General features: G+C 38.6%; 1 protein-coding gene and 1 long non-coding RNA gene across 5 annotated transcripts in view; one reads left to right on the forward strand and one right to left on the reverse strand.

Annotated features, from left to right (window-relative positions):
* ndfip2 (Nedd4 family interacting protein 2) overlaps nucleotides 1-22,026 on the forward strand; it is an 80,278-nt gene extending 58,252 nt beyond the window's left edge. For all 3 annotated transcript variants that reach the window (XM_069890327.1, XM_069890326.1, XM_069890328.1), the window contains 3 exons: nucleotides 7,483-7,549; nucleotides 20,043-20,148; nucleotides 21,039-22,026. In XM_069890327.1, the coding sequence (XP_069746428.1) occupies nucleotides 7,483-7,549; nucleotides 20,043-20,146 (171 nt within the window). In that variant the 3' untranslated portion in view covers nucleotides 20,147-20,148; nucleotides 21,039-22,026. The remainder of the gene's footprint in view (nucleotides 1-7,482; nucleotides 7,550-20,042; nucleotides 20,149-21,038) is intronic.
* The window catches only part of LOC138739007 (uncharacterized), a 44,465-nt gene extending 20,568 nt beyond the window's left edge, over nucleotides 1-23,897 (reverse strand). Inside the window, exons 1-3 of one of the 2 annotated variants that reach the window (XR_011341947.1) lie at nucleotides 23,797-23,897; nucleotides 18,569-18,685; nucleotides 1,274-1,604 (exon numbers count right to left, since the gene is read on the reverse strand). This is a non-coding gene — a long non-coding RNA (uncharacterized lncRNA). Of the gene's footprint in view, nucleotides 1-1,273; nucleotides 1,605-18,568; nucleotides 18,686-23,796 lie in introns of those variants that run through there. The other variant, XR_011341948.1, reaches the window with a different exon arrangement.
* Between the last annotated feature and the right edge of the window lie 3,894 nt (nucleotides 23,898-27,791).

Raw genomic sequence — 27,791 nt, forward strand, 5'->3', positions numbered from 1 at the left:
CATTGTGGTAAAAAATGAAAACATTTGGCTTGTTGGATTCATTGAGCTTTAAGAGGAGAGAACATGAAGTGAGTTGTATTAGTTTGTCGAAATGGATTCCAAATTTCAATAATACTCAGTTTTACTTCAAATTTCACAACTTCATTGGAAAGTTTTGATTGGTAATAATATTGTTTTTTTTTCCAATTCAGTCATGGGTTACAGATGAAAAACATAGCATCTTAATGAATATCTGCTGTATTCAATCATAAAGGGGTGGGAGTGGAGCCACCCTTTTAATGTCAGTATTTTATTTCCAGTTCTCTTTATGTTCAATTCCCTGGACCACAAGATGTTGAAGCAGAATTAGGCCATTCAGCCCATTGAGTCTGCTCTGCCATTCAAACTGCAGCAGATATATTTTTCCCCCTCAACCCTACTCTCTCCATGACCTTTGAAACCCTGACCAATCAAGAACTCATTAGCCTGCACTTTAAATATACCAATGATTTTGCCTGCACGACAACCTGCACCAACTAGTTCTATCAATTTACCACCCTCTGGCCTGAAGAAATGTCTCCTCATCTGTCTCCAAAAGAGATGTTCTTTTATTCTGAGGCTTTGCCTCTGGTCCTGAACTCTCCTGTTGAAAACCTCTCCACATCTATTCTATCCAGCCCTTTCAATTTTCATAGATTTCAATGAGATCTACCCTCATCCTTCTAAATTCTAGCAAGTACAGGCCCAGATCAATGAAATGTACTTCATACGTATCTCATCCTGAGATCATTCTCAAAAATTTCTCTGGACTCTCTCCCACATTGTTCATTTGATTTGGGGCCTAAAACTGCTGAGAATGTGGCCTTCTGACCAATGTTTATTAAGTCTCAGCATTTACATCTTTGATTTTATAATTTAGTGCTCTAGGAATGGATACTAACATTTGTCTTATTACCGACTCAACCTGCAAGCTAACCTTTCAGGGATCATACACAAGGGCTCCCAAGTCCTTTTGGACACCCACTTTCTAAATTTTTTGCCACAGGAAGTAGTTGAGGCCGGTTCCTTATCAATATTTGAGGAGGTTAGATTTGGCCCTTGTGGCTAAGGGGATCAAGGGGTATAGAGAGAAGGCAGGAACCGGGTACTGATCAGCCATGATCATAATGAATGGTGGTGTAGGCTTGAAGGGCTAAACGGCCTACTCCTGCATCTAGTTTTCTATGTTTTCTATTTAGAAAAGTGCATTTCTTCCAAAGTGCATGACCACACATCTTCCAATGTTGTAATCCATCTACCACTTCTCTATCTATTCTCCAAACCTGTCCAATACGATCTGCCCTTCCACCTACCTTCATATCAAATTCTCAAAGTGTCATGGTGGGATTTGAATGCCTTTTCTGGACACTTGATACTGCTGTGGGATTGGTAGCCCAGTCATGTAATTAAAGAAGTGCTTGTCTTTTATTCCTGTTTCTCCTTTTTATTTAAAATCGACACAAGCTTGTTTGTCCAATTTCTTCAAGTGGAAATACTGTATTCTGTCTAGCAGATAGGTAATCCTGGCAGGCACATGCACTAACTCTGCGTATGTATTCCTTTGTTTGACAGGACTTCAGGTCGTACTGTGAGGAAATCAGAAGGGTTAGGGTGTCCTTGCTGTATTCTGTTATTGACAATAATGACTCACTTCTGCATCAGAAATTCAACGTTCAGCGATCCTTCAATTGTTTTGGTTTCAATAGGAAATTCTACCTTCCAGTCCAACTCACTCTACCACTGCTAATCATACAAAGTGGTTTGTTATAAGATTGCAGGAAGTTTTTCTTGCATTCCTTTCCTCAATTTGTGAAGGCACTGCATTATGCTAAAGTTTGATCTTGCAGATCCCTAGTACTTAGTGGAGGTAAGTTAGTATTTTATGATATGTTCACAGACATGCCTGAATGTACTTGTCTGTACAATTCAGCAGTTGTTGGTTGGTTGGCGGTAGTAGGGAATTAATTATAGTGCCTTAGTTGAAATTCAGTGAGAATCTCTGATCTACGAGGCTTTCTGACCACTGCACTGGTTTGAATTTGAAGCGAGGAGAGAATGCCTGTATTGTTTTTTTTGTTCTAATTCTTTTTGCCGAGTTTGAGATTTTCAACTTTAATCCCCCCCCGTGATAATGGCTTAAGTGCTGTTGCAGATACGCTGTTAACAGAGCAACCATTTCAACATTCAGTTGTACACTATACTTCAAACACAGTAATTACTGGCTTCTAATGTCAGTAAGGAGTTAAACATAGTTGAAAATTGCAGCCTAACCTTTTCTGGCAGAATGATATTTTGGGTATTAGAATCGCATGTGGCCCCATATGACTCCAATTTAGCTCCACTTGCCAGAGCTCCCAGCCTCTGTACTTGAGTTGCCGATTGCATTTTCCACAAATGTAAGGGATTTTTCAAACTAAAGTACTACTGGTAAGAGAGGTTTTATTTTTGTCAGTTTTGACTTAAAATTTGGCCCGACCCCATGTCAGACACGGCTTCTGTTAGGCATTATCAGGCATACCACGTCGATGCAACCTCTTGGTTCTTTGGAATAGTCGGATGGGGTAAGATTATTGGAGTAGTCGAAGAAAAAACTTGCCATCACGAAGAGAATGTTTAACCTCCACACTAATGCCACCAGAGGACAGGATCGAACCAAGCTTACTGAAGCTGTGGAGCAGCAACTTTATTAGTTCTACCCAAAGCAGAAACACTGGAAGAACTTGACCAATCCAGCAGCATCTGTAGGTACTAAAACCAGTTAACCTTTCAGGTCAAAGACCTGATCAGTTGTGCCTTGGCACTGCCCACTTTTCTCAATGAGATATTTTCGGGGAATGCATTCCTTTTGAGAGTCTTGGTCGTACAGCATGAAACAAGTCTGACTGCACAACTTGTCCAAACCAACTAAATTTCACATTCTGAACTTGTTCCATTTATTGGCAGGTAGTCCGTGTCCTTCAAATCCAAATCTGTCAAAACACCTTTTGAACCTTCATTTCACCCAACTCTAATTTTTTTCAAATTTCAAATTTACTGACCATAATAGTCGCCATGAAACTGTTGTTTCTGTTGTTTTATTGTTAAAAACCTGCCATATTTACTACTGTCTTTCAAGTCAGGAAACTCACCATCCTTGTTAGTCTGGACTATCCTTGGGGACAATTGGGACCGGACAATAAATTTTAAATTAAATGGCCATTTCAGCCCACGAGTCCCATGCTGCTGATGTTACACCCAATTAACTTACACCCCCGGTACATTTCAAGCAGTGGGAGGAAACCAAGAGCCTCTGTGGAAAACCCACGCAGACATGGGGAGAACGTACAAACTCCTACGAACAGTGCGGGATTCGAATCACGGTCCAATTGTCAGTCGCACTTGTATTCAGTGAATGAAAAGAGAAAAACACAAGAGTGATCCTGAGCTGAAATTGAAATGCGAGTTCATGTTGACATCCTGTTCTTTTGAATATTTGCATAAACTGGATGCATTCCCCTTTTCTCATCAGTTTGTGTGGGAATTCTGCTTTGGGATGCAGAGCAACTCTCAAATTTATAATGAGATTATTGAATCAAAGTTGTAGGCCAAGGGCTAATTAATAATAATCTATTATTGTCAACCACTTCTGAAACTGAAGATATCAGTTTGTTTTATTTTGAGTTGACAGTGTGTTACATAAAATCAGATTGGAGAAAGAGATTCCTTCCAATTGCACCTTTGGGCTTGTAAGTTTTTTTTTGAAAGTAGGATGTTAAATCCTTTCCATTCAGCAACTTGCTTCCTTTGTTGAATAGTACTCCCTTCTAGTGAACATTTCCAAAGCAAAGGGCACCTTTCTGAACTTGCTTCTTGTATCGCCCAACTGCACTGAGCAACCATTTGATGCCGCATCATCAGGTGATGTCCAATATACCCGAAAGGAAGGTTTATTCTTGTGGTTCCCCAGAAATAAAATTTAGATTCAATTTCAGTTCAACAGCACACCAAGCAAAACTGTTGCCTCATAGCTCCAGCAACCAGGGATCAATGCTAACCTCTGATGCTGCCTGAGTGGAGTGTGCATGCTCACCCTTAACCTTGTTGTTTTCCTCTGGGTATTCCAGTTTGCTCCCACACCCCAAATGTTGGTAGGTTAATTCACCACTTAAAATTGCCTCAGGAGGTGGGCCATGTAAAAAAAAGGTACAGAGTTAGTGTCTTTTCTTTGGCTTGGCTTCGCGGACGAAGATTTATGGAGGGGGTAAAAGTCTACGTCAGTTGCAGGCTCGTTTGTGGCTGACAAGTCCGATGCGGGACAGGCAGACACGGTTGCAGCGGCTGCAGGGGAAAATTGGTTGGTTGGGGTTGGGTGTTGGGTTTTTCCTCCTTTGCCTTTTGTCAGTGAGGTGGGCTCTGCGGTCTTCTTCAGAGGGACTTGGGCAGGGTGGGAAAGTAAGCAAAGAAGTGGTTGATGGACTGCAGTGTAGGGAAATATATGGTCATGCAGTTTGATAGAAGGAACAAAGAAGTAGGCAATTTTCTGAATGTGGATAGAATTTAGAAATCAGGGATCCAAAGGGACTTGGGAGTCTGAGTGCAGGATTCCCTAAAGGTTAATTTGCAGGTTGTGTAGGTAGTAAGGAAGGCCCCGGTCCGGGCGAAGGGTAGGCGGCGGCGGCCCCGATCCGGGCAGGAGCAAGGGGGAGACGGCGGCCCCGGCCTCGGTCGAGAGTTAGTGTAGAATCAATGTAAATGTGTGGTTAATGGTGCATGTGGATTTGGGTTGTCCCTGTGTTGAACCACCTGGAAATGTTTTCATCCCAAAAAATTCCCTATTTATCTTGGAATGCTCCTGGGTACGAGATAAAACATTTCAAGTTCATGGTTTTTAAACAGCATCAAGTAGTTTCAATGAAATAAAGCATCAAGTTTGTCATACCTTACGTTGCTGAGGTAGAGTAAGATGTATTTTTCATTGTTCTCATTGTGACCTGGGGTTTGTTCTTTTTACTTGTTGATTTGTCTATTGGGGCTAACCACTTGGTTCAGTTACTCCCAAGATTGTTCCTTTTATCATTTAATGAGATTTTAATGCTACATTGCAACTACTGTAACAAAATGACAATACAGTACGTTTCAGATTATCCAAAACTCTCAGGACTGGATGTGTATTGGTTAACTGCATTTTTCAGGTAATTGAGAAATGGCTTCAAGCAGCCCAGCAGCATCAGCAGAATATTTGTATCGGCCGTGGCCGATCCCTAACATCTCCCCACTGCCGTCACTAAGCCTGAGATCCCCTCTCCGATCCCCGACACCTCCCCACCGCCGTTGCTGAGCCTGCGCAGGAGCCTGAGATCCCCTCTGTGATCCTAGACACCTCCCCACCTCCGTCGCTGAATGTCCCAGGAGCCCAAGGTCTCTGCTCTGATCCCAGAGACCTCCCATTGTTGTTGCTGCACCTGCCCGGGAGCCCGAGGTCCCCACTCGGATCCCTGACACCTCCTAACCACCGTCGCTGAACATGGCCAGGACCCCGAGGTCCCCGCTCCTGCCCAGGAGGTCGCTCTCCTTGATGCCAGGACAGTGGAGAACCAAATATAGTGGAGGGTAGAGAAGAAATGGAAAGAGAGAGGGGAGGGAGTTACCTAAAATGAGGACGATCTCCCCATACATTGCCTGGCCCATCGACTTCCTCCAGTCCCTCACTGATGTTACCAAACTAGCGCTAACAGAACGTCATAGGCTCACATGAGCACGTCGGGTGAATTTTTTTTCAACGTGATGTCATTGTGCTGCTGAGAATTTCTGTTGTGTTTTTCGGATAATCGGAAACGTAGTGTATTTGAATGCTTCGTCCCACGACATTATGCCAATCTATGTAAACAAACTCCCCAAAAATCTAATTTTTCCCCACCTCACACCCTTAATCCTCTATTTTTCTCATATCAATGTGCCTATCATATATTCAGCTACAAGATTCAGTTATTTTTGTTCCTTCGTTTTAAATTCAGTGGGGTATTGTCCTTTTTAATGGTTGTAAAGGGGAGAAAAGTAAGGGGTAAAACAATGTTGAAAGACCTTGAGCAGAAAATGTAACGAACAAAAATCTTACAAGACATTTGCCTTGTGTTGAATAGTAACCTCAGTGGGGTGCCTGATTTACTCTTTTCCCCCCTTCCTTTGCTGATTGATGTGTGAATTCTGGTTTCTAGGAAGGAACAGTACCTGTCCCCTGTGTCATCACCACCATGACCTGCAGCTGTCTTTTGAGATTTTTGTTTGTGGCACACAGAGTCACCCTATCATAGTTCAGCCATTAACAGGAAAAGTGGAAATTCTGCTTTTGAGTTCATTTAGCCATGTTTTACTACGCTGGGAACTGAATGCTGAACATGTCTAGATTGAAAAATAAAAGACTTTAATGAGTTAGAGGCCTTTTATGGGACTGGTATCCTTGGCAGTGATTAGCAACAGGGGTCCTTAAGGTCAAAAGCTTCTCTTTCAGGAGGTCATTGTAACATCCCACTCTGATACAATTAAACTAATATGGATGTGGTGTTAATATCAGGAACAGTGGGATGCTGTATTCCAGTGTCACAGTTTTGATTTTGTTAGTAGCTCTAAGGTGGCATTGTGAAAGCAGTGACAAAGTAAAGCAAGAAAACTGATTGCTCATTCAATAACAAAACAAAGGGAGTAACAACATTAAAAGTAAACTGTGTTGTCCCTGACTATGGATCAGTTGGCCTCGTGACAATGTTGAATTGTACTTTTTTTTTGAAGAATCACGCAGCCAGCGGATCTGAACGTATGGCCACAGTGCCCATAATTTTCTGCCTGTGGAGGTCATTGGACAGAAAACCAAGGCAGCTGTATGTGCTGGATGCATTCAAAAGCCCTTCTTGCCATTTGTGATCTTGGAAAATCTGCTTCCACATCAAATTAGAGTCAAATGCATTGTTTCTTTCAGATGCCTTTTGTAACTAGTTTTGGATTTAAAGGTTCTGGTAAAAGAACTGGCAAATTTAGTGATCCAGCAGGTTAATTTTTGTTAGTTATTTAATGTGGTGAATGTAATCAAACTTTTTTATCATAGGATCATGTTTTAAATCTATTTACTGATGCAATATACTTTCAGTAAATTTTAAATGCCTTTATCATTGAATGCTACACATTTTTCCAAAGTAGTGACACCCTTTTTAAATGGACTTCTGTTATTTGTGACTCATTTCGAAACCATTATGAACTCTTAATTGCTGGGGTTTTTTTTAAGACATCAAAAGTGGCAAATAGAACCCGAGAAATTCCAGAAAATAGATTGCACACTCCTGCCTTTTGACGCACCAAATTAGTGTTGAACTGCTTCATCACAAATAAAAAGTATACTCATTCAAAATGTCTTTTTTCAAATAGTGTGCCGCAGCTTATCAGAAAGGATGGGAAAATAATTTTTTTTGAGGTAACGTTGTTTTTCTTTTTCAGTTTTCTGATTATTTCAACGGCTATTTCAATGGTCAGTACTGGCTTTGGTGGATATTCCTTGTTCTTGGTGAGCTGATCTTTACTTCCTACAATTTATTTTCATGCTTTTATAAAGATGTGTCTGGATCCCATCAATCACATGGTGAATATTTTCTGTGCAAGATCTCCACTGAAGAATTTGTTTTCAGTTTGTGTATTTTCTTTTGAATATTTTTATGCAAATATCTAAGCTAATGTTTTGCATTTCCAGTTTTGTACTTCATGATACTGGTTACATTTGTATGTGTGTTTAAGTTTGATTTCAGAAATCAGTTTTTATTACTACAAGTTTGTTTTTATTATTGTCACATTATTGTTCAAAAAATCTCACCTATAACCATTCATTGGATTTTTTTATTTTCTTATTTACTTTCTTTTTCAATGAAGAAAAGGGAATGAAATGGAAAATACAATATCACCTATGTGTATGTAGAATATACAAAACTTAAAACAGAATAAACTCGGTCCCCCTTCCAGTGTACTGGGTGAAGACAGAAAAGACCTCAAAAATATATATGTATAAACTCACCTAACTTATTCCATTTAAAAAAAAACAAACAAAAAAAAATCTGAGCAGTTTATCCTATGAGTTATATATATTTTGTAGCTTTTGATTTATACAGTGACTCACAAAAAAAAGGTAAGATTCTATCTTATCTGGAAGAGTGAGTACATCTAATCACATTAGAAACATTTACATCAAATGAAAATAAGACATAAAAGGTTGCCTTGTATCTTCAAATTTCACCCATGAATCAAATACATGAAATCTAATTTTTTTCTCAACTTAAACAGGACATAATATGAGAGAACTATTGAAACTCTTGGAGGTCTAGAGTCTTTCCATTTGAATAAGATGACTCTTCTAGCCAACAATTAATACAGGTACAGGAAAAACTCCCTGTCTGGTTCAATAACCCCAAAAAGAGCAGTTATTGGATTGGGTCATAGCTTCACCTGAAATTCTTTCCAATAGGTTTCTAAAGATGGACAAGACCAAAACAGATGTGTCAAAATGTCACAATATCTGGTTTGCATCTGTCACAAGTAGGGTTATAGAAGAAAAGATATAAGTCATCTTATCTTTGGACATGTGAACAAGATGCACCACTTTGAATTGGATTAATGAATGTGGGCACATATTGATTTTTTCACCAGTTTAAAAAGACTTGTTCCATACATCCTCAGATAGTCTTGCAAGTTCTACTTCCCAAGCCTTTTTAATCTTAAGTACTGGACGTAATTTTAATAATATATATAATTCCAATTAATCCTTTCTGAGAAGGATTCAATTGAAAAATATTATCAACTAAATATGGTGTATATATGGTATTTAAGAAATTTCTAATTTGTAAATATTTAAAGAAAGTGAATATTTGATAAGTCATATTTACTTGGCAGTTGTTCAAAAGATATTAAACAACCTTCCTTAAATAAATTTGCAAAAGAGTAATACTTTTTATTTTCAATATAGAGAAAGATTGATCAATTATTGATGGTCGAAAGAAAATAATTATGAGAGATAGCTCGAGATGTGACAAAGTTTTTTTTTAACTTAAATTTTTTTCCTAAATTGGAAACAGGTTCACAATATACGTTTTGAGTATTGGATTAGATAGATCCTTTTTGCTCTTGGAAAAACTAAATGGAAGAGAAGTACCCAATTAAGAATCTGCCCATAATGGACGATCCAATTTGTCAGAATAAAAAAAATCCAAACAGTTAGATGACGAATATTAACAAATGATTTCCTCTGTCAAAATTAGAAATAATTCAAAATATTTCAGTTTCAATGTGATAACTTAATTTTTTTTTAATCTGTGCTAATCTTTTGCTATATGACCACTTTGGTTATGGACATGGTAGCCATCATGTTTTGTGTTATGCAAGACCAAACTGACATTTTAAACAGTATACCGATTGAAGTCAGTTTGAATTTGTTTTGATCTGGAAGCAGAGATTAAAGAAAGCCTTTTTGCTATAATTTAGACTGGATCAGGCATGCTGGGTCTGCATCTGGTCAATGTAGGGACAACCCAGCTTTGCCCAGTATTCTTCTGTCTCCCTGTGGGAGTAATTTCAATCTACCTTCTCTCTAAGTAGAAATCTGCCTTTCCCTGTCATGATTTTACCTCTACATTATTTTCGACAAAACCTCTGCAGTACCAAGAACAACAACTCCACCTTCTCCAGCATGTCCATGTAACTATATTCCTTGGTACAGCAGAGGTACAACAGTTCCTTTTTTGTCATTTTCTTTACCACCTTCTCCAAAATCACATCTTTCTTGAAGTGCAATACTCAGCATTTGATTTCATAGTCCAGTTGTGTATGAACCGGTGCTTTGTAAAGATTCGGCATGCTTTCTTACTTTTGTATTATATTCTCTTATTTCTGAAGCCCAGGATTCTGTATGCCCAACTTTTCAGTAAACTCTGCAAGCCCATGTGCAGAAAACATGCAGAATTTTGTACGTCTTCTATGAGTATATATTTTTGGATTATGCCTTTTAGTTTATATTTCCCCTTCTCAATCCTCACAACAATCTCCCTCAATACCAAAGCACCACAGGACTGTGTTCTTAGACCCCTGCTCTACTCGCTACGACAGTGTGGCACAGAATGACAACACCACCATCTACAAATTTGCTGACGATCTCATGATAGCGAGTTGAATAAAATGGGGTGATGCATCAGCATACAGGAGGGACACTGAAAACTTGGCTGAATGGTGCACCAACAACAACCTCTCTCAATGTCAGCAAAACCAAGGAGCTGATTGTTGACTTCAGGAGGGAAAAAACAATGGTGTAAAATCCAGTGATAATTGGGGGATCAGAGGTGGATAGGGTGAACAAAGTAAATTCTTGGGAGTTACTATCTCAGACGACCTTTCCTGATCCAACACATGAATGGCATCATGAAGAAAGCATGTCAGAGCCTCCACTTCCTCAGGAGTTTGTGGAGATTTGGTAAGACATTGGAAACCCTGGCATATCTTACCGATAGTGGTGGAAATTGTGAATCACGATCTAGTATGGGGACACTAATACCCCTGAGTGTAAAACACAGCAAAAGGTAGTGAGCACAGGCATAGCTATGCGAAGGACCGAGACAGACATGTTTTGGTAGAGCTCTCCATGAAGAGTGCTAAGTTGATGGTTAAAACTTGAAAATCAAGATTTTCTTCATCAAAAATGGATGTTCTTGCACACAAAGAAGCTAAGGAAACCGAGAACAAAGACTGGAAAAACTCCTCTTTGAAAGTTTGAAAGGAAGCGGTACAAAAATGGCGATCGGACCAGTAGAACCAGGTAAAACTGGGGAGTCAGGACAAGAACTGAGCATCATCATTGAAAAAATTGAGATTTTGAGTAAGCGATTCATAAGTGTTGAAATGGTGATGAGAGATATGATGGAAAAATGAACAAAATTAAAGAGATCGTTGAAGATCTGATGGAGAGAATGGGTCGAGCAAAAGTTGAATTGACAAAAGCACATGAAAAACTTGAGGCTTTGGGCAGGGAGAGGGGGAGAAGGCCAAAGAATGGGAGTTGGGTAAACAAGGACTGCTGGACAAAATTGATCATATGGAGAACTTCAGTTGACGGAACAATGTCTGAATTATCGGACTAATGAAAGGTATCAAGGGAAGAGACCTGCTGAACTTTTTTCAAAAATAGATCCCACAAGTTGTTGGGAGAAGTAAAATTTGGAGAAAAACTGCATATTGACAGAGCTCACTGAACACTTTGACCCAGAAGAACCAGCAATCAGAGACCAAGATCAGTTCTGGTGAGGCTTTTAATCTACTGAGAATGGGAGATAACTCTGGGAGCAGCATATAATTCCTCTAAACAGAACTTTGAGGGTCAAAGTTGCAATTTTTCAAATCCAAGATTTGTAAAAAAAAATGAATAAATTGAGGTTGCCGAGGGAGAAGATTAAGAAAATATAATAAAGCTATAGGAGTCAGAGATTTTATTGTTAATAAAAAATGATTGAAAGAAGAATATCGATAGAACATTGAAATTTAATAGTTTTAAAGTTAATGGGATGGTGAAGAGAAAACTGGTCTTGGCATACCTAAAAAAAATTAAAGGCAGATATTGTCTTTTTACAAGAAACACATCTTACCAAATTGGAACATGCAAAATTAAAAAGAGGCAAGGTGAGACAAGCAACATTGTCTTCATTTGGATCAAAAGCAAGCGGTGTAGCAATTTTAATTTGTAAAATTTTACCAATAATAATGGAAGACACATTAATGAATCAAGCTGGAAGATTTGACAATGAAGTCTTTATGAAGTATCCTTTATGAAAAGCGCAGGGGGAAGACGAAATATATTGATTGGAGGAGATTTCAGTTTTTGTTTAGATCCAATATTGACAGGTCAGCGAGAACAAGGGCGAAAGGTGCAAAAATTACATGATCATTTATGAAGGATTTAACTGTGATACATGGAGGTGGCACAACCCCTTAGAAAGAGATTACTTGTTCTATTCAGGGTACTTGATTCAGATACAAGGATTGACCTATTTTTAATGTCTGATCAAAATAGAGTGGTTAAAAACAGAGTATTTGGCAAGACTTTTAATCAGAACACTTGTTAACTATAACAACAATGGAAAAACAATGTATGTATCAATGGTATCTTAATGCTACATTACCAAAGAAGATGGATTTTTATGAATTTATTAAGACATATTTTGTATAAACAATCTTCCTTCTACTGATAATGGCTTTCTAATATTGGATACATTTAAAGCTTACTTGAGGGGACAAATTATTTTTTATGCTAAAAATCTTAAGAGAGAATATGCAAGAGAATTAGGTGTAGAGAAGGATATAACATAATTAGAAAAGGAATAACAAATATCAGGAACAAGAAAAATATAGAATATTAGAGAACAAAAAGTTGCAATCTAATACACTACAAACATGTAGAACAGAAAAAAATGGTATTAAAAACTAAACAAAAATATTATGATCTCGGAGCATGGGTACATCGTGTTATCTTGGCAGGTTAAAGCAGAGAAGTCATCCAGAATGATAAATGCAATAGAAATAGAAACTGAGACTATAACATACAATCAAAAATACATAAATAATGTTTCAACAATACTATATGAAACTATATAAATCAGAATTAGTAGGAGATGAAAACAAGATGGAAGAATTTTGAACCAATGCTGAACTTCTTAAACCAGAAGAGAAAGAAAAAGATGACTTAAATGCACCTTTAACAAGGAAAGAAATAGAGAAAGCTCTGGCTACTTTTCAAGCTAATAAGTCCCTGGGGAAAGATGGGCTCCCTCCGGAGATCTAGAGACAATTTAAAGATTTGTTGATGCCTCTTTTGATGGACGTGTTGGACCAGGCAGTGGAGACCCAAAGCTGCTATAATTACAGTGCTACCAAAGACCCATTAAAAACCTCATCATAGAGACCAATATCACTCCTGAATGCAAATTATAAAATTCTAGCAAAGGCATTAACTAAGAGGCTGGGTGAGTATTTACCAAAATAAATCCATCCAGACCAGGAGGGATTTGTTAAAGGAAGACATTCTTCATATAGTCAAGGTAGATTCTTCAATATAATATATATGGAAAAGTCAAGGTCGAATCCAAACATAACCATTTCTTTAGATGCACAAATGGCATTCAACTGTCTAGAATGGTCTTTCTTATATAAAATGTTGGAAAAATTTGGTGTAAGCTCTTTATCATAAGCCACAAGCTATAATTATAACTAATAACCAAATGTTACCTATTTTTTTCCCTTGAGTAGATCAAGTAGGCAGGGATGACCCCTATTTCCAGCATTATTTATTCTAGCTATTGAACCTCTGGCAGAGATCATAATAAGAGATCCAGATATTAAGGGATTCAAAGTTGGAGAGGAAGAACATAATATTAGTTTATTTGCTGATGATGTGCTGTTATATGTTCGACTCATCTGAATCACTGACAAGATTACAAACAATATTAGAAAAACATGGAAGAATAGCAGGATACGAAATAAGTATGGATAAAAGTGAGATAATGCCATTGCAGAACTTTGAATATGAAAGATACCAAAAAGGCAGTAGATTTAAATGGAAGAAGGATGGAATTAAATATCTAGGAATAAAGACATAATAATTTACAGAACTTGTATAAGCTCAATTATACTCCTACTTGAAACAAAAAGATTTACAGAAATGAAAATATCTGATTACATTAATAGGAAGGGTAAATTGTATAAAAACGAAGGTAATGCCACGACTACAATATCTCTTCCAATTATTACCTATTGTACTAAAAGTTTCTTTAAATTATTACATAATTCCTATGGAATAACAAAGTACCAACAATTGCACTGGAAAAGTTAACATGGGACTATAAACTGGGAGGACTTAGATTTTAAGAAATATTATCTATCAGCACAAGCAAGGTTTTTATCATTCCTTGAACAAATTAGTCCCCCTTCGTGGATTCAAGTGGGACTGAATTCAATAAAAGAGGAGACAATGAAGGACTTTATTTATAAATGGAATGTCAAGTCAATTAAAAAAAACTTATGTTAGTACACATGATTAGAATATGGCAAGAAATAAATGAACGTATCGGTTGGGGGGGGGGGGGAGCAGGTATATCATTGACACCATTATGTAAAAATGTACTACTGCCTTTGAATCTGGGTAACAAAATGCTGGATTCATGGAATGACAAAGGAATAAGATATGTTGATGACTGTTATATGGAAGGATCTCATGTCTTTTTGAATAACTAAGAACTAATTATAGAACATTCTTTTGCTTTCTCCAGTTAAAGTGGCTCTTAAGAGAAAAATGGGGACCAAACGTGGCACCACCTGAAGTTAGTGAGATGGAACAATTTGGCTGGGGAATACACCTAAATTTATATCTAGGATGTACTTTGCTCTCCAAAATGAAAGTGGAAAACCAGGATTACAAAGGTCAAGAGAGAGAGATGGGAGTTGGATCTAAGGGTTGCAATAATGAAGAGGTGCTAGTCTGATTGGTGTTTGGAGAGTCTGTCGTCAATTATAAATGCAAGATATGGATTAGTACAATATAATTTCCTACACCAATTATATCTCACACCACAGAAGTTGGATATAAATCAATATTGGAAATGTGTTTCAGATGTGGAACAGAAATAGGAACATTCTTGCATGCCACGTGATCATGTGTGAAGGTGAGAACTTTCTGGCAGGATGTTACTGAAATACTAGTGAGGATAATGAGTGGTCTTTGCGAACAAATCGGAGCTTTATCTTTAGGGCAATTTTATTGAAATAAGTAGTAAGCTAACTAAATTCTAAATTTCATATGTTAAAATAGCTTTAGCTGTGGCAAAAAAATCTTCTGTGATTACGTGGAAGTCTGACTCCTCTCTACAGATAACATGATGGAAGACAGTTGTATCGTATTGAAAAATAAATCACATATAATCTAAAATAAAATATGACATTTATAAACAATATGGCAACCATATATGGACTATATAGGGGCCCAAATTAAAAAAAAAATCTAGTCTAATAAAAAATATGTGATCTTACCAATGAAGATTTTATTTTTAAAACCCAATTGTAAGTCCTAATGGTGTACAGATTTATTCTGGGAAGAGGGAGGGAAGGGGTTGTTGTGTTTAGTAACGAAAAAACCTGTATAATATATATATATGGAAATTTTTGCGATGTGTATACGGGGGAAAAAAAGCAAAAAAGAAATTATAAAAAAAGAAATGGTAGTGGACACAGCGCAGAACATCACAGGCAAAACCCTCCCCAACATCACGAACATCTGCAGAGGATGCTGCCGACAGAGAGCAGTAACAATTATCAGGTATCCAAATCACCCAGCATGCACTCTGTTCTCAGTGCTGCCATCAGGAAAGAGGTGTAGGTGCCACAGGACACACCAGGTTTAGGAACAGCTGCTACCCATCCCCCAGCAGACTCAACGACAAACAATCAGGGGCCCATTTAAAGACTTTTGCACTTTATTGATTTTTTTTCTCTTTGTATTGCACAGTCAATTGTTTACAATTCTTTATTTGTTCACATGTATTTATTGGTCGTTTTTTGCACGACCAATAAGTGTGATTCTGCTGTGCCTGTAGGAAAAAAAATCTGAATATGTGATGTCATGCATGTACTTTGACAATAAATCTGATCTTTGAACTTCTTGTCAAGATGTAACATTTGACACTTCTCCACAGGTTTTGTACCTGATCTTCCAATTCCATCACTTTGTCTCAATCTACTTCAAATTTATTACTATCAACCTAGTTCTCAGTAACTCAAGGCTTTGTGTCATCTGTATGTTTGGATATATTTGTATATCCATTATCTATATCTAAATATGAGATATGGTTGGACCTAAAAGGGGAGGCAGGCCTCTTCAGCCCGGTTAAGCAACCTGCATAGGAGAAGGACACTCCGATATGAGTTTTTCATGCTCTGCTGGGACCAAGGAAAGCTGCCTCAGGACCTTTGTGATGCCATCATCATCACCCTGTACAAAAACAAAGGCAAGAAATCAAACTGCTCAAACTACAGGGGAATCACGCTGCTCTCCATTGCAGGCAAAATCTTCGTTAGGATTCTCCTTAATAGACTAATACCTAGTGTCGCCGAAAATGTCCTCCCAGAATCACAGTGTGGCTTTCGCGCAAACAGAGGAACTACTGACGTGGTCTTTGCCCTCAGACAGCTCCAAGAAAAGTGCAGAGAACAAAACAAAGGACTCTACATCACCTTTGTTGACCTCACCAAAGCCTTCGATACCATGAGCAGGAAAGGGCTTTGGCAAATACTAGAGTGCCTCGGATTCCCCCCCAAGTTCTTCAACATGGTTATCCAACTGCACGAAAACCAACAAGGTCGAGTCAGATACAGCAATGAGCTCTCCAAACCCTTCTTCTTTGACAACGGCGTGAAGCAAGGCTGCGTCCTCGCACCAACCTTCTTTACTATCTTCTTCAGCATGATGCTGAAACAAGCCATGAAAGACCTCAACAATGAAGACGCTGTTTACATCCGGTACCGCACAGATGGCAGTCTCTTCAATCTGAGGCGCCTGCAAGCTCACACCAAGACACAAGAGCAACTTGTCCGTGAACTACTCTTTGCAGATGATGCAGCTTTAGTTGCTTTAGTTTAGACGTCCTGTTTTGCGGAAACTGCCAAAATGTTTGGCCTGGAAGTCAGCCTGAAGAAAACTGAGGTCCTCCATCAGCCAGTTCCCCACCATGACTACCAGCCCCCCGCCCCCACCCACATCTCCAACGGGCACACAAAACTCAAAACGGTCAACTAGTTTACCTACCTCGGCTTCACCATTTCATCTGATGCAAGCATCGACAACGAGATAGACAACAGACTCGCTAAGGCAAATATCGCCTTTGGAAGACTACACAAAAGAGTCTTGAAAAATAACCACCTGAAAAAACACAAAGATCAGTGTGTACAGAGCCGTTGTCATACCCACGCTCCTGTTCGGCTCCGAATCATAGGTCCTCTACCGGCATCACCTACGGCTCCTAGAACGCTTTCATCAGCACTGTCTCTGCTCCATCCTCAACATTCATTGGAGTGACTTCATCACCAACATCCAAGTACTCGAGCTGGCAGAGTCTTCAAGCATTGAATCCATGCTGCTGAAGACCCAACTGCGCTGGGTGGGTCACGTCATCAGAATGGAGGACCATCGCCTTTCCAAGATCGTGTTATATGGCGAGCTCTCCACTGGCCACCAAGACAGAGGTGCACCAAAGAAGAGGTACAAGGACTGCTTAAAGAAATCTCTTGGTGCCTGCCACATTGACCACCGCCAGTGGGCTGATCTCGCCTCCAACCATGCATCTTGGCGCCTCACAGTTCGGCGGGCAGCAACCTCCTTTGAAGAAGACCGTAGAGCCCACCTCACTGACAAAAGACAAAGGAGGAAAAACCCAACACCCAACCCCAACCAACCAATTTTCCCTTGCAACCGCTGCAACCGTGCCTGCCTGTCCCGCATCGGACTTGTCAGTCACCAACGAGCCTGCAGCAGATGTGGACATACCCCTTCATAAATCTTCGTCTGTGAAGCCAAGCCAAAGAAAGAAAGAAGATATCTAAATATATCCATATTATCTACAAAAGTAGAGAAGAACTGTTATTCTAATGCTGACCTTTGAGGAGCTCAACTACAATTTTTACCTTCACACTGCTACTGTTTCCTATATTTAGCCAATTTCTAATCCATGCTGCAGCCCTTTTTATTCCATAGCCTTCAATCTTCATGGCAAGCCCATTGTGCGGCACCTTAAGAAATGCCTTTTTTTTTAATTATCTAGATCAGGTGTGTAATTGCTCTACTATGCTTGAGTATTTATTGAAGTTCACATGAGAACATTTCTTCATTATTTTATTATGAAATGAACACAATAGATAATCATGTTTTGAAATAATTTTTATACCTAATTAATGTCATTTATTATTTTATAAAGTGCCCATTACAGGGTGCTCGATTGATAATTTTCCATTTTAGGCCACAAGTTCTAATCCAAATCACTTCTAGCAAATCAGGCACTGCCTACATATGGTGATGATTTTTCTGTTCCTGTTTAATATCCTGAGTCTTGTCAGAAGAATGTGACTTTGGAAAGGTTAGAAGTGAACCTTTTGAAATGTGCTTGCTACTTGTCTGCCAATGGGGTCCATTTTATGGATTTTTCTATTTTCTGATGTGCAGGCATCTTTTCCAATTAGTGTATTATTTACTACTCTTATTTACAAAGTCATAAACATCTATATATTCTATAATATTGTTTGACAATAGATGGAAATAGTTAATGATAACTCATATTCTTTGAGTAAGGGAACATCAGACATTAATGTTGCACTTTACACATAGTGCGTCAACATCTGCACAAAAACAAGCTAATTTAAGTTTAGACATATGTATTCCATGTACCACCTTAAATTGTAATAAACAGTGCCTTGCATAAAATGAATAAACATTGATCAAACTAAAAGTGGAATACCAAACCTCATTTAAGAATATTATATTGAGATCACGCTCCCAATCATTTGTAATCCTTGCCATTGAGGCTGATCCAATCGGTCAATCATTTTCAATACGTGATATCAATCCACTGTGATCAAACTAAGTAAAAAAATATATCAAGAATATTTGAATTTGCAGTTCAAGGAAAATCATGTAGTTTAAACTGAACAAAATGCCTAACGTGCAAATACGTAAAAAAAACTCTATTAGAGAGAGATGAAATTTAACTGACTAAGTTATCTGAAATAAATAAATCTTTATAACTTATAATGCCTAATCTGTACCATTCCTTAAAGCCTACATCTAAAATGGTGGGTGGGAAAAAATGGTTATCTATAATAGGACAAGCTAGGGCAAAAATGTCATAACTAAAAAAAATTCCTAAATTGAGCCCACATTCTCAACCGATTTCTCATTTTTGAAGCCTCATTGATTTGTATGTTTTGGGAGTTTCCCAAATTAGGAAGATTTTGGGAGAATAATCTTTATCAACGATTTTGAAGATTAAAATAGATTCATGCCCTTTAATTGCCCTGTTTATTTTTTCTCGTGAACTGGATAAACTTTTGTTGGCATCTCCAGAGAAAGTTTTGGCATTTAGCTGTTTTAATGAAATGGAAAATGAACTCTCACCGACTCCTGCACAGTGACTAAAGGATGTAATGACATATCTAAGCTTAGAGAAAATTAGAGTAGTATTGTTGAAAATATTCAAAATCTTTTTGCCTATAATGTGGAAAAAAGGTTAACTGTTATCCTTGTTTCATTACAGTTCTGAAAAGCCACTGAGCTTTCCAATTTACCAACTTGTGTTTCATGATTCCATTTTAGGAGATAATAAAACTCCCTACATTCCCATTGGTGAACCTACTATTTGAAATTTGGTGGTACAGGTGGTATCCTCTGTTCTTCGCTTTAAATAAGAAGGGCGAATTTATCAGATATGGTGTTTAAACAAAGGAAAAAGATATCCAGATATTTCTCCATCAATCTTGTCCGATCTGCTATGCATTTTTCAAACTTGCTAATTATTCCATCTATGTTCTGATCCAATTAATTAATAAGTGTGACAAACAACAGTGGATCCCTTTCTGATCCCTGCAGCTCACTACTGCTCACGAGCATCCAAACAGAAAAGAAACTCTCCATAGCCACCCATTGTCTTCTACCAGCAAGGGTACCTACTTACCAATTGGCTAACTTGCTCTTGAAATCCCTCAAAATTCAAATAAGATTAATTTGCTTTCAGTGCTTTGTGCTAAATTTGCCCCCATTATTGACTGTAACTAATTTATCAAGGTCGTGAAGCAAGTTTGCAAATCCTTCCTACTGAATAAATCTTTGTTCACATTGTTCTCAACATTATCATTGTACCCATTCTAAAAAATTTCTTTTGTCTTTAATATTTCTTCCTTTTGGGAATCAATAAGATATTTTGTATTTCCCTTTTCTTTAGGGCTGCTGCTGTTTTTCAGAGGTTTTATCAACTATCTGAAAATCAGAAACATGTCCGAGAACATGGCTGCAGCACACAGGACCAGACTTTTCTTCTTGTACTAGAGGTAATGGCATTTCAGTGAGGAAATGGGGAACGGGGCGGGTCATTTTACATATTTCAATGTGATTGGTTTGATGGCAGTATTCCTCATTATTTAATTCATTAATGCCCTTCAGATTTAATAAAGTGACAATCGGCTTAATGTGATCAAAAGCATTTTGTTAGTCAGCCACTGGGAGCTTGTGCTGCCATGTTGCTTTCAAGTCTCAAAGCAGTACTCTGTGCAGTGCAGGAACATACTGGAAAAACGCAACAGGCCACGCAGTATGCAAAGTAAAAGGCAGTTGATATTTCAGGCCTGATCGTTCTTCAGGAGTGCCAAAAATTGGGCAGATGCCCAAATGAACAGGTGGGGAAGGGGAGGAATACAAACTAGAGATGTTTGGAATATGGCTTTAGAAAGTTTCATTTGTCTGTAAATCCTTTTAAACGAGCGAACCATAGCCCTATGAACACCAGTATTGTGTAGGAAGATCCAAGAGGAAATGTTTGGGAATCAGGATGAACCAAATCCAACTCCATCATTGTTATTTAAATTTAATAGGCCTTTGAGGGTTCTTGAAAAGCAGGTATATCATATACAGTAATTAACATTCAAAAATTGTAGAACAATTGTATCGTTGGCATTGTATCTTAAACTCAGTAGAACATGCCACTCAACAGCATTGCTATAATTGCATGTCATAATCACTCTGTACCTCCCTCTTCTCGCCAGCTTGCAGAGGTACTACGTGATTATGAATGTTGCCAAGGAGCAGCAGTAGAAGGCTGACTATAAACAATGCAACTGTTACATTTTTATTTTTGCCTTCAGAAGAATGGAACTGTGGAAGGTTGGAAGGGAAATAAAGGCAATCCAAAATGATTAATCTTGTAATTTTTTTTATTTTCTAGAATGTGGCTAATGAGCAACTTGAACATTCCTTCCTCATGTGAAATGTCCAGATATGCTACAAGCTGCCAAGTTATTTGCTTGTTAAACTACTGAAAAATAAACAAGATGAGTTACCACAAAATCTAAGCAAAGTACTGAAGTGAAAATCTCATAATTGAGTCTATTTTCTGAATTGCTTGATAGTTGGAACTTGTCCTTTCAAATTTGAAGTTAAAAAAAAAAGTGAATATGCTCAAAGCTCTTTTGAATATTAATACAATAGTCTGCTCAAGACATGGAGTGAAGATATCCTTGTCCTCAGAACTATTGGCCAAAATGTTTATCTTCTTGATGCTGATATGTTTGTAATTGAGTATCCAAAGGGCTTTGCCTCCGGACTTGCTTTTGGAAAAAAAATGTTTGTAGAATGACTTAAAATCATTGAAACTTAAAAGCAGTTCTTGTTAAGGCAGTATATTTAAAAGAGAGGTTCACTGGAATTGAAATTAGATGTCTGTTCACCTTTTTGGCATGCCTTTATAGAACCAGAACAAGAAATAATTCAACATCTTTGTATAGTTTTAAGCTTCTGAAATGGCTTTGCTGGTTTATTTTCATCATTCACATTTTACAATTGACTATTGCATGACATAAAACTGCTTTGCTAACACAACTATTCTCTTATTGGCTCAAATGTTGCATCAAATTGCTAGAAAAATGTAACTGGAATTTAATTTTAACTTGCGGAGGTAAATTGTAATAACTTTTTACATCCTGTTATCAACGTGCTTAATTTTTCTGATTTTTCTTTTAAAGTTGATTATAACTATTTTGAAAGGATTGTTCATTTCAATTTTTGTTTTACAAATACTTGAAAGAAAGTAATAAAGTCAAGAAGATATTTTAAGAATATTTGAAATCAACGATGGTGATTAAGTTTGCAAAAGATGTAAGTGCAGAATTGTGCACACAAAGGTTTGAAGAATAAATGCTGATTTGATCATTTAATTTGGTTTTGTTTTCAACAATTCAGACTTCAAAAAACTCCAATTTAGTTTTATTTCTGAATTTGAATAAATATGTATGTTGATTTTTTTTTAGTAAAAATACTGTTTTCTATGTGTGCCTGGCATGTGGCAGGAGGTCTCATACACTTCATTTTCAGAGAAAGGAATATGTGTGATGTTACAAGCCCAGAGGTCCCCAAAACCCAGGAGCAACAGAAATTCACCAAGACAAATGGTTACTTAAATAAAAATTGCTTTTAATTTTCTTTAAACCTAAAAATAGGATCAAACTTTAACTGATTATTGACTTATCCCCCTTCTAATTCTAAGTGCACGTATAGGTAATGTATATATGTTTAGGAAAGTTCTTTGCTTTAATAGTCCAATCATTCACTTCTCACTTCTCCAAGTTCACCAGCATCAGGAAATTCTTATACTGTGCACAGAATTTAACATCAATGAATCTTCACCAGGCTCTGGTGCTTAAAGGTAAATGGTTACCCCTCAGGAAGGTTCTTATTGGTTTCAGAGAGAAATTTGTTGCTTGTTGGACACACAATCTGATTTCCTCTAATCAGTCACTTCATTGTCTTGCCAAAGAAACTTGCCCCATCATAGGTTTTCCACACGATAACCTCTTCTTCCAGGTCACCTTCAGAGTTCCTCTTGTTTCCCTTATTTCAGGAGAAATACTTCAGCCAGCCATTTCCTCTTGTAAGGACTCCAAGGGTTGAACTCAGAACTCACAACCCGTTTTCAAAATGGGTTTTCAACAAGCCTGCCAGCTTGCCATGTTGCAGCCTCAAAAGCCACTGTAGAACTGACCTCATCTAAGAAAAATCCTGTTTTTTTTTCTTTCCCCTCTCTGTGCCTCTCCCAAGGCTCCAAATCCCATCCTTGAAAGATCTTTATCAGCACTTGATCCCGGACATCTCCATTTGCACCTGCTTTTGAAGTTCCTTCCAAAGCAGTTCCATTGTCTTTTGCCAAGCCACTTGCCTGCTTGTCCAGCTTCAGCCAAAGCTCTTGCATTTTAAATGAAACATGGTGTATCAGTTTGTGAAATGACCTAATCTAAACCTCCCACAATCTATTTCTTTTTAAAAACATTTTATATATAAATATATATATAAATAAAATAACCTGTAACAGTGATGTTACCTTAAGGAAGCAGGTTACTAGATCTAATGGCCCTGGCCATTAGTTTACAGAGGAATTTTCTTTTAGTGCATCCACAAATGCCCATATTCTGATGTGTGAACTGCAGCCCAGTTACAATAAAACAATTAGTCTTTGCCAATAATGAGAATGATGCAGGACTTTGAATCTCATCCAATATTTGATCTAAGTACAGCATACACCTTTGCAGTGGTTCTCAATCATTTTTTCCCACTCACATATCACCTTCAGTAATCCCTTGCATTCGATGCATGGGATATCATTGGTGGTCTGTGGTTAGTGGTAGAAAAAAATGGTTGAGAGCCACTGATCTATTGAGAGTAATTCAAAACAATACTAATCTCCTCAGCAAATCAATAATCAAATAATCTCTGGTACCAACCATCCTCTGACTCCAGGAATAATCAAATAATCTCTGGTACCAACCATCCTCTGACTCCAGGAAATGCTATGGTTTTAAAAAAATTGTATGCTGTCAAGATTCTGCTTTGAATCATTTGTTAATTTAATAAAAAGTGATCAAGGCCCTGAAAGAAATATTCAAAACAGCAACAGGACCAACAGGTAGAGACTTCCATGATCAAATTTGTACCTTCAAGTTCACCTTGATGTTTATCTTCAACCAAATCTTGCTCCACATTTTAAAATATCCTCACTTAACTACTCCCCGGTGCTAAAGCAATAGATGAGGTGTCATAAAGGGGGGAATCACCAGTCATTATTTTGTCACAGATATCAATATTTTTTCCTGCTGCATACGAAAAACTTTATTGCAACTCACTGAACAAAAGCAACTTGAGATGAAATTTGAAAATTTATTGACTAATTACAATGGTTGGGTTTTAAGACGTGTCTTTATAGAGAGCAGAATCCCCAAGCAATTTAGAAAGGAATTCCAGAGCTTGATATTTAAGCAGCTCAAGGCATGGGCATGAGTGAAAGATGGAACTTTTCAGCTGAGAACAGATATTGCAAGATTATATAATTGGAGTAGATTACTGTCCCAAGGTAGGTTACAAAGGGGGTCGGGACTTGATTGTCTTAGAATCCAGCACTAGGACTCAGGATCTAATGTGGGTCAATGAATACAGGAGAAAACTACACGAATTGGCCTCTAGATTTAGAGCAGTACCTTAACAGCCCATTATCTTAATTGTGGATTAATATGCAATCACAGTCATGCAGAATCAATGGTATGAATGACAGAATTATGTCCTCATTATGACACCTTATTAAAACGGTGGGGAGTAACAAATAATTTGGCTTCAAGAGCTGGAGCTGAAGATGAACATTGGCTTTAAGGCATTTAGGAAGCAAGACTGATCATGGGAGTTTCTTTCTTTTGGTGCTTTTGCTGTCTTGGATATTCCCTGGTAACATTGACAACTTTCATTACATTGGCTTTTAATTCGGAGCAGAATATTGTCACTGAATTGTTTTCTTTATTAAAAAAAAAACATAGCATTGGAGTCTAGGGAGTTGGGATAAAACTGGTACAGGTATTCCCTGCACTTCATAGCATTGGAGTCGAGGGAGTTGGGTTAAAACTGGTACAGGCATTCCCTGCACTTCAGCACACACCCATTTTTCTTGAATCATTTGATTATCGTCAATTGGCTGTGGGAACCAGTTGTGTGGAAATCTGCAGTTGTGTTTGCTGCCTTATGAGCCCGTACTCTCTTCAGATCATCCAAAAGCAGACTGTTTTGGCACTAGGTGAATGTTCGTTCTGCAAATGGATTTTTTAAAGGTTTGGTGTAATGAAAATGAGTGGAGTATATGAATATCCATGTACTTGAACAAGACAGGTCCTCTGTTGCTCTTCATCAAATGTTCAAGCTTCAAAATTAAGTTTGGAATGCTTTATTCATTTTCTGCATTATTATCATTCTTAGCAAGACTATACCACTTATTGTTCATTTCAAACCACCCTTGAGGGTGATGCTGAACTGCTTTAAACCACCACTGCTGAGGATGTTCCACAATAGGTGTTTTTAAACTGCCCTGTAAAATGGGGTTAACTGGGCAATTTTCCCAGTTAGTGCCCCATTCACAGGGCAGTTTGAAAGGGTCTGGACCAGTTAGGCATGTCAGAAATTAACCAGGTCCCTGTCCAAACCTCTGAGGTAGTCATGGAACCCATTAATACACGTCCTCCCGTAGCTCATAAGTGAAAGGCTGACCCAGTTACTCTGTGACGTCAGCCCTTACATGCTGGCATCACGGAATCCCCGGCAGAAGGGGAGAGAGGGGTCGCCGGCGGGGCAGAAGGGTCCCCGCAATCGGCGGGCCGGGGGGGGATGGTGTCGCAATCGGTTGGCTGAGGGGAATGCCAAGATCAGCTGCTGCAGTTGGGGGTGGGGGGGTGGGCGGGAGCGATTGATGGCTGATGGGGGGACGGGGGAGACTTACTGATAGTTTGCTTGACGTGTCATTCAACATGTCATTATGGGGGTGGGATTCGCCCTTAATTGCCGGGTTGGTGATTTACTGGGTCGATCCTGCCCTAGCTTGAAAGGTGCTGGGAGCACCATCGACCCATTTAATGCACCTGGGTCCCAGGAGAGTGCAGCAGTTTAAAAGCACCTATTGCCGTTGATTGGGAAGTTCCAGCATTTGGACCCAGTTATGATAAAAGAATGGAAATATATCTCCAAGTCAAAAATGGAAGGGAAACTTGAAGTGGAACATGTAAGTGGTGATGTTTTCCTCCACCCACTGCCCCTACCCTTGGTGTTGGAGGTTGTGAGAGAAGTCAAGTCGCTGAGGTAAGCAACTGCAGCTTGTTCTGTGAGGGGTACAAGCTGCCATCACTGTATGCTGATGGAAGGGATGCACATCTAAAGTTCAAGTGAATACTTGGGTGCCCGGATGCTCTCTCAACTTGTGTGTTATTGAAGTTGCACTTGGCAGGGCAAGCAGGTGGGTAGAGGGGGACTGGAGCTGAGTCACTGGCCAGTGAATACCCAACCTCTGACATCCTCTTGCAGCCAAACTCTTGCAGTCCCAGTAGATCATTGGTTCTCAACCTTTTTCTTTCCACTTGGATATCACTTGAAGCAATCCCATATTAACCACAGAGCACTCATGAAATCCTATGGATCGGGTGGCATAAGTGCTCTGTGGTTAGCAAGGGATTGCTTAAGGTAGTATGTGAGTGGGAGGGGAAAAAATTGGTTGAGAACTTTTGCAAGAGTGTAAGCTGCATGTCGACGTCCTTGGTCAAAGGATGCCTTGATGTTCAGGGCAGTCAATCTCACCTCTTCTCTTTTTTTGGTTCATATTTGTGCCAAAGCAGTGATAAGACCTGAAACCCAGTAGTCCTGGTGAAATACATTCTTGACATGAGTAAACTGGTGAGGAAGTCCCCACTTGATAGCTCGATAAACAATGCTTTATGCATTGGGACTGGAGATGATGTGGTAATTAGCTGGATTGAACACGTGGAAACATTTCCATACTTTCAGCCTGATGCCATTGCTGTCATGGACTGGAACTGCTTGGCCGGAGGCATAGCTATTCTGCATGTATCTACAGTGCTCGAACCAGGATGTTTAAAGCCTTTGTTATCTTCAGTCCTGTCGAGCATTTTTTTTTGAGAAATGGAGTGAATAAACTGGTTAAAGATGGAGTTTTATTATGGTTTTTTTTGATCAGGAAGGAGCAGAGGTAACTTATTTCACTTGGAAATTCTGCCTTAACATGGTTGCAAATTGTTGCTTTTGATACTCACATGCTGTACCATTGAGGATGCCTCCTCTTTACATTATCTGTTTAATTTCCCCCCAGGATTCATGAGCAGATGTTAGCAAAGTATTGACCCAATTCAATGATTGTTGGATTGATTAAACCTGTTGTCTGAGCACAATCCTCTTTTGCAGGTTGACTAGGTTTTAGGTTTCGGTAGTTCAGGCACTGGGTTTCCTCTTCATTGAATCACGTGATCCTCTGGTTTCTTTGTGATGTTAGAATGCTGGGCTGTGCCTGGCTGTGAAATTACATGTGGCGTGTGGGTATTTTTTCTTGATTGCAGCCACAAGGAATGTTCTTTTGAGTCTTTCCTCCTCAAACAATTAATGTACAACATGGTGAAGTGTGTTGTTAGTATGAAGACTGGGCATATTCCTTGAGGACATAATGTCTTGGCCACTGTTGCCAATTTGGATGTGGACAGATGCGTCCGAAACTGATTTCTGAAGACAAATAGATTTTTTCCTTGCATTGTTTAGTTCACTGTTTGCTCTGGAGAAATATTGGATTGGGCCATTAAAGGTTCTACCAAGCCAAAATTACTCATTTGAAATAACTTATTTAGTGTACATCATAGTGAAGAACAATTGGTTCATGATCTGAGGCAGTCACTTGGGTTGCATTTAGAAGGAAGTTTCCTTGCCTGTGTTTGTCCAAATGTGCTTGGCATAAGACTGCTTGGTGTTTGGTATGGACATTGATTTCCCCGGGTACTGCCTTCCATCATGGTAGCCTGAAGTCTCCAAGGTTCATGATTGAGGTCTAACATTTGAGGCTGATTCTGGGGGTCTAGCTATTGTTTGATTCATTTGTAAGACACCTCTCCCAGTTTGGGCA

The sequence above is a fragment of the Narcine bancroftii genome, chromosome 7 (genome assembly GCF_036971445.1).
Source record: "Narcine bancroftii isolate sNarBan1 chromosome 7, sNarBan1.hap1, whole genome shotgun sequence".
NCBI lineage: Eukaryota > Metazoa > Chordata > Chondrichthyes > Torpediniformes > Narcinidae > Narcine > Narcine bancroftii.